Source organism: Bactrocera tryoni, chromosome 4 (assembly GCF_016617805.1).
Source record: "Bactrocera tryoni isolate S06 chromosome 4, CSIRO_BtryS06_freeze2, whole genome shotgun sequence".
NCBI classification, from domain to species: domain Eukaryota; kingdom Metazoa; phylum Arthropoda; class Insecta; order Diptera; family Tephritidae; genus Bactrocera; species Bactrocera tryoni.
In genome coordinates, this window is record NC_052502.1 from 3,339,269 (window position 1) to 3,346,844 (window position 7,576).

The 7,576-nt window shown below is 33.3% G+C and overlaps 1 protein-coding gene across 1 annotated transcript; it reads left to right on the plus strand.

Moving 5' to 3' along the window:
- The first annotated feature begins 1,267 nt into the window (after positions 1–1,267).
- On the plus strand, positions 1,268–6,913 carry LOC120775350 (homeobox protein B-H1-like). The gene is made up of 3 exons (XM_040105508.1): positions 1,268–2,167; positions 3,574–3,802; positions 5,507–6,913. The coding sequence occupies exons 1-3, from the start codon at positions 1,498–1,500 to the stop codon at positions 6,147–6,149; spliced, it is 1,542 nt and encodes a 513-aa protein (XP_039961442.1). The 5' UTR covers positions 1,268–1,497; the 3' UTR covers positions 6,150–6,913.
- Positions 6,914–7,576: the final 663 nt, after the last annotated feature.

Genomic DNA, 7,576 nt, shown 5'->3' on the forward strand with positions numbered 1-7,576 from the left:
CAGGATAGTATCTTCGAGGTACACTGATTGTAAATACGTGGAATCGTATTCAACGGTAATGCGTAATTCAAAATTACCTATAGAGATGTAAATAAATAATCAAGCCGCATGTACTCAATTACGCAGCTTAGAGTATGCTTAGTGATAGAGCTAATACATAGCAGATTTTATAGTGCTTTAGTGTATAAACTATAAATGTGTGATGTTTTTGTTTGGTGCCACTCATAACCACAAACTTCCGATCTAAATTTGTTTTACTACTTTAATTTTTATGAAAATGCTCAAACTATTTTCTACAGAATATTTTCATCTAAATAGACAATACCCCGCCTACCCGACATATAGCTAGATGAAGTGGTTTGTAGTTTACAATACTAGAGTAATTATAGAATTGCTTAATAGTTTGTACATACATTCAAATGTAAATATAAACCGTAAGTATGTATGTAACATAAAACTCGCTGTGCTTGCGACGATGATTGTTTGTCTATTTCGTATATACATAGATATGTAAGTACGAGTACATGTACATATGTACATAGATAGATACGTATACTGCTTCTTATAATCAATTTAGATATATTTTCATTAATAACATATATCTTTTTATTTATTAGTGAGATTTCGTAAACTGCTTGGTGAAAAAATGCCTAAAATAATAACATAGTTTCTATACGTTCATATGCGTATTATGCTCATATTTTGGAATATGGTACTTCCCATAATATTATAGCGTCTTCATTTCACCTCGAGTATAAGCATATAGTACGCATGTACATAAATATATTTTGGTGAATTTCAATAATAAGAGTGAGAACACTGTTAGTCTTCAATATATTGCAACTAACAAATAAGGAATCATTAGAAATATATGTAGGTATGTGCACATATAGTATATAATGCATAAGTACCTGTGAATATCGCTTTCTCTTAAAATGTTAAAGAACGATATAATTAAACGTTAACACATGCTATATATTTGTTTAAAATACATGTGCATATGTATGTATATGAACTTATGGATTGCCATCCGTAGAAAACATTCGCGTTGGATTAAAGGCGGAGAGTGTAAAACATGGCGGTGTTATTTGGTGTGAGCGAATAAGCAAGTATGTTTGAGTAGCACGTATAGCGAACGTAAAAGAGAACAATATATATGCATCATTAAACATCCACCACAATATCAAGTTTCCCTTGGCAAAGTCAGACGCGGTTGAATACGATACTCTTGGTAGCTGAAATTCTTGCAGGTGCGGTTAGTCTTGTTTTGACGGTGGCGAAGAAAGTTAAAACTCCGTGAATATCCGTTGAAATCGGTTTTTATGAAAAAAACGTGTTAATTAATTGTGTAATTAATAATAGTTAATGTGGAAATTTATTTACATACCGCAACGATTGAGTGATATTTTTGTATTAAATTAATCCAAATACCACTCTTAAAAAATACAGTGCTATAACAAAATTTTTACACCTTACGTGTTTGCAAATAGTGTGGTCATGAAAGATTCAATGACATTTATAACTTCACCTTCAACCACTAGTGAACAAAAGCAAAAAATGTCGAATCTGAAACCGAATCGGTCACGTTTTATGATCAACGATATTCTAGCTGGAAGTGCCGCCGCCGCCGCAGCAGTAGAGGCAGCCAACGCAGCTGGCGTGGCAGCGGCCGCTGTATTTTACAAGCATCAACATCATCAACAGCAACAGCAAAATATAAATAATAACAATCACAGTGGGAACAGCAGCTCCCAAACTCCGTTTATTCAATGCTCACAACCACCATTTGATTCCTCAACATCTCTACAACAGTCTGATCCACCGCCAATCCCATTAACCCTGCACCATCACTCTACTCATCTTCAACCGTCGCAAATGCATCATTCTAGGGGTCCACCACACACGCTAATTCCTCAACATACTCAAACACCCGTTAGCGCAGTTGCAGCTGTTGCACAAAAAATTCATTTTCCCGTCGGTGCAACACAAATCGGTTCAAATGGTATAAATGTAGTGCAATATGCGGCTGCAATGCAGCAACACTATGCGAATGCAACTTCAGTCGTTCGCGACTTTGATAACAATAGTGATTACCAGGACAACGAAGATTGTGACAGTGAAGTTGGGAGCGGTGGCCACTTGGACGATAACAGTGTTTGTAGTAATGGTGAGGTGAGATTCAATTTATATTGGGTGGGGAGACGGAAAAATTTTTGGGTAGTTGGTGATAGCTCATATGTATATATGTACATATAGAGCACAGGACTACGCTGAATAAGTGCAAAGGCAACATAGAATATACATATGTATATATCTACCCATAAAATTCAAAATATTATTATATCATTTTCAATTTAGTTAGATTGATATACGAATTTAACAGAGCAGATTCAATATTCATATTAGTATTCCCTTAAAATCGGATCATCTTCAAATATAATTCTCAAACCAATTAGAGCAATTTGTCTCTTATCCCTTTTAACAACCCCAACTACTATTTCATTCTCAAATTGAACAGAATTATTGCTATTTTTTAATTTATTTAAATTTTGTTTATTTACTTATAGTTTGGATTTACGTTTGAACCTAGGCATTTCATATGTGGTTTTACTTTTACTTAATTTTAACTTACGATTAATCTTAGTTGATAAAATATTTGCTTTTTACTTCTTTAGTAGAAAATTGTTTTAATAAATGTAACCAATAATAAATTGTATGCCTAACATATTGTCGCTATTACTAACTCTAAATATGTGAACATTTTTTAAAATTAAAGAGGTGTGTAATATTGCTTAATTTCTTGAAGACATTTTTAAAATCAAATGAAAAATTAATTCACAATTCTGGAAGAAGAAATTGCTATTTGATATTGCATATGCAATTTGTGAATTAGAATGTGAATTATATTATAATCAAAGATTAAAGTCACCAACTTTTAGCACCAAATTACTCATTTTATGCAAAATATGCTGACCTAATTTTACTGTGATGCCTAAAAGCCAAACAGAATTAGAATTTATATCTAAAATGTAAGAGCTAGAGGAAGATTGGTCTCTGATAAGCAGCGCCATGTTCTCTCTTTATTTAATTTAGACATTACATAATTATATACATGTACTATATATCATGTATTGGCATAGCAAGGTAGTAGCTTGCTTATTATCCGAAATACTTAGGTGTTGGGATCTTCATATACATAAATATTGCATACCAAATATACCAACTGATCTCGCCAATATGGCCAATATGTTATTGGAAGAGGATTCGAAGTTATTTGCTACATTTTGTGTCTTGTCAGTTTTCGAACTTTGCGAAATGGATATTGTTTCACTGCAGTTAAGTTGTTAAGAGCATTTAAACATTTTAATGTAAAAAACACCAGAGAGCACAATATATATAATAAAAGAATTTAAAGTAAAAATTAACCAGATGTTTTAACAATCAATATGGCTTTATTTTTATATAAATCGTGTGATCATTGTGTACTGTGTATAAAAGGTTATAGTTTTATTGCTTCATATCCATATATGTAGTATTACAAAAATTTAAAAAATGAAATCTTTTTGATTACAGGTGCTAAAGATGAAGATGGAAATAGCATTAAAAGTGGTTCCACCAATGACACGCACGGCTTAAGTAAAAAACAACGTAAAGCGCGCACCGCCTTTACAGATCATCAATTGCAAACTCTCGAAAAATCGTTTGAAAGACAAAAGTATTTAAGCGTTCAAGAAAGACAAGAGCTTGCCCATAAGCTTGACCTAAGCGATTGCCAAGTTAAAACCTGGTACCAAAATCGTCGGTTAGTTGGCTTTTGACTTTATTTCAATAATACGGCAAAGATATATGTATGCAAAAAATTTTCTTTAGTCATAAGGCATAAATATGTATGTATAAAACTCGGCTTCTGCGTATATAAACCTGGATAATGGGTTTTGGGTTTTGAGTATGGATTTTGTGATGTTTTTTAAGCATTGTCTATTATGAAAAAATTATATTCGGCATTTTAAAAATTGATATTTGTTAGAATTTTTTTTATATAATACCTGAACGCCGAAAATAAGAACAGGGTAATAGAAAAATAGTCGACGCTGAATGAAAACTTTACACTTCCTGGCGGATTAACTAATATGTTTATTTTGTTTGGCAATAGCAAATACATACAAAGTCTGGAAAATGTAACTGTATTTCAAATTACAAAAATTTATTTAGTCGCCTTCAAAGTAATTCCCTTCATATACCTTATGCCAATGATTTTTTCAGTCCTCGAATCACTTCCTTGAGCTCCTTCTGCGAACTTCTACACGCACCGGCAATTTGGGGAACAGGAAAAAATCACACCGAGCCAAATCTGGAGATTACGGTGGTTGATCGGTGATATTCATTGCTAGATGCGATGGTGCATTATCATTGTGTAAAATCCATGAATTGTTCTTCGACAATATCAATCGTTTTCAACGGATGTTCTCTTGCAAACGCCTCAATACGACGCAATAGAACTTCTTATTGACCGTCTGTCCCTCCGGAACAAATACATGGTGCATGAAGCCACGAACATCTAAAAAATGAGCATCACCTTGATTTTTGAGCGGCTTTGGCGTGGTTTTTGGTTTCGGATGGTTTTTTTCCTTCCATTCCAATGATTCTTGACTTGTTTGCATGTCAAACTCATAAACTCATGTCTCATCACCAGTTATATATCTAAGAACGCGTTTCATACCCAAAATATTTACCAAAGTCTTTTCAACGGACTCGCGACAGATGTCGAGCTCTCTTGCCATTTCTCTAACACTTAATATTTTCAGCAATAGAAGAGGCAGAAGGCCGTTCAGAACGAGGCATGTCTTCAACGATCTGTAGACCGTCTTGGAAGGCTTTGTATCACTTGTAGCCTTTTGTTTTTGATAAAACCGTATTTTGAATCACGGCAAGCCCTTTATCCATTGTAAAAATCACAACGTTCTACTGAGAGGTACCGACTTAAGCGGCTGCTGTATGATAACCGATTGACAGAATGCGCTCATATTTGAAGCATAATAATTAAGGAAAGTTTTTGTATTAAAAAAAAAAATTTAATATCATTTACCTGGGGAATTAAATTACAATTTCTGGGTACTTTTTTGTCACAATTTAGGAAGATAGTTTGTGTGCCGTTCCGTCTGTTGTTCGGGAATATTCTTTTATATTTGTGAAAAACTTTAAAATTTTATTATATTTTGAAACAGAAATTTTAGAAACTAACGTTTTATGCATTGTCGTACACGTGTAAACGTAACGTGTATTGAACATAAATACTTACATACATATGTATGTACCTTTATATTTGTATGAATGCAACTACGTATATGTGTAATGATTTGATATGTTAGCCTAAAGGATTTTTATAACTGTACTAAATATAAGTATAAGGATAATATTATTAAAATTCATAAATTATTTGGATTTATATTTGTGATGCTTTGATTTTTAATAAGTACTAAAAAATGATTTCTGCTTTTTCGTTCAGAACCAAATGGAAACGGCAAACTGCAGTTGGATTGGAGTTATTAGCGGAGGCAGGGAACTTTGCAGCATTTCAACGACTTTATGGTGGAACACCCTATTTGGGAGCATGGCCTTACCCTGGCTCACAGTCACCTCATGCTGGCCCGGCTCCTTCGAGCATTGATTTATATTATCGCCAAGCAGCGGCAGCTGCCGCAATGCAAAAGCCGCTTCCTTATAATTTGTACGCAGGAGTTCATAATGTAGGACCGCTTGCAAGCTTGCCAGTTTCTGCCACTTCACCTTTCTCCCACCTATCAGCTTCCAATTCGCTTACTTCTCTAAGTAGCTACTACCAAAGCGCCTCTGTGGCAGCAGTTGCCGCGGCAGCTGGTACAACATCTAACACTAATTCAATTGCTGTTGTCAAGCCGCTCTCTTCACCTACATTACCAGCTATAGCACCAACAGTAGCACCGGCAACTCAAATAAATGCAACAACAGATCAGCGGTACTCACCATGCTCACCTACTCAACAATCGCCTACAAGGCACATTGTACTATCGCGTTCTCCCAGTCCAACTCTTAATCCAGGAAGCCCTCCAGGCAGATCACGCGAAAGCTCGCAGCTCCAGTCTGATGATGATGATCAAATTCAGGTTTGAGTTTGAAGTCAGCATCAAAAAGACATTGGCCAAACGTACGTGCGCACTCAAAATATGACGTACGTATGTATGTAATATTTTTTGTAAAGAATGCATATGTATTACCATTAGGTTATTATAATTAGTTTAGGTTGATCTCTACAATTAAAGATTGTATGTCATGATACCTATGTATCTGCTTATATCATTATATATATGTACATAGCTGCTTATAATAGTTGTGATTGGGGGTCGGTTCTTATGTGCCGAAATATAGTACTTTTAATAAAACTTTTACAGATCATTCTTAGCGCTTAATTTATGGGAACTGTGAGAACTGTAACAAAGGTTATGTATTATATACGTATTAAGCAAATATCCATTGTTTATTTTATATTCATAGTGCGATCAATATATTATTTAAGTCTTACATATATAAGATATACATATGTAAATTTCTAAAGTTGATAAAATATATGTATGCGATTCGATTAAGTGTTGTGTGAATTTTTAAACGTACCTATTGCATTGATTAATAAATGATATATAATTAAAATGGAAACTATCATTCTTACATAGAAAGGGCTGTATAGCCAGTATCATTTCAACAGTTGTAGAGTTGTATGGCTTTGTAAGGTATTTGGAATGAAAGGTAAGCTTGAATAATCAATAATCAGAAAGATGTGTTATATAATAATGTTAAAATTCTATAGTATTTGTAGTTAATTTAAAGTAATGTATATTATATTGTATTAATTCGATCGAACCAGTTTTCGTCCTAACTTCTGTTATCACAATAAGAAATATTAGATCAATTTAATAAAAAAAATGAAGTTTAATAAAGAAATAATAATTAAAACACAAACGGACATATAAGTGGGGAGGTGTGTCAATAACTTAAGCAGAAAATATATTGTTTTGGCCTTCTTTCATACAAAATCAAATATTAGTGACATATTAATGAAACAAAGTGAGCTAACTAGATATAAGCTAATACGATCCAAGAATTGGCGCCATTGGAGAATGCCGCTAGAATTCAATTTTATCTACATAATAAGTAATATTTAACTTATACTCAACATTTTTATAACATAGTTTCCCGGACACCCGGATGCATTTCGCACATTTTTAATTCATACAAATTGGTAGAGTACTAACATATACATATGTATGTACACCTACATGATGTTCATCTGCACTTGAAATAGTGATGATGATGTACATTCATACATGTGTGTACAATTTGCAAAAGTTCTTATTTATAGCAATCTCATTTTTGCGTTCGTAAAAATTATTGTAAATATTGTTTATGTATGTACATTTAAACTGCCAAATAAGATAAATTGTTAAGAAATGCCTAGTGTTATTATTGAAATTTTGCTAATAAGTTTTGTGCCACCTCATTTCACCTATCATGTTTAACAGAGATATAATTATATTAAATTTAC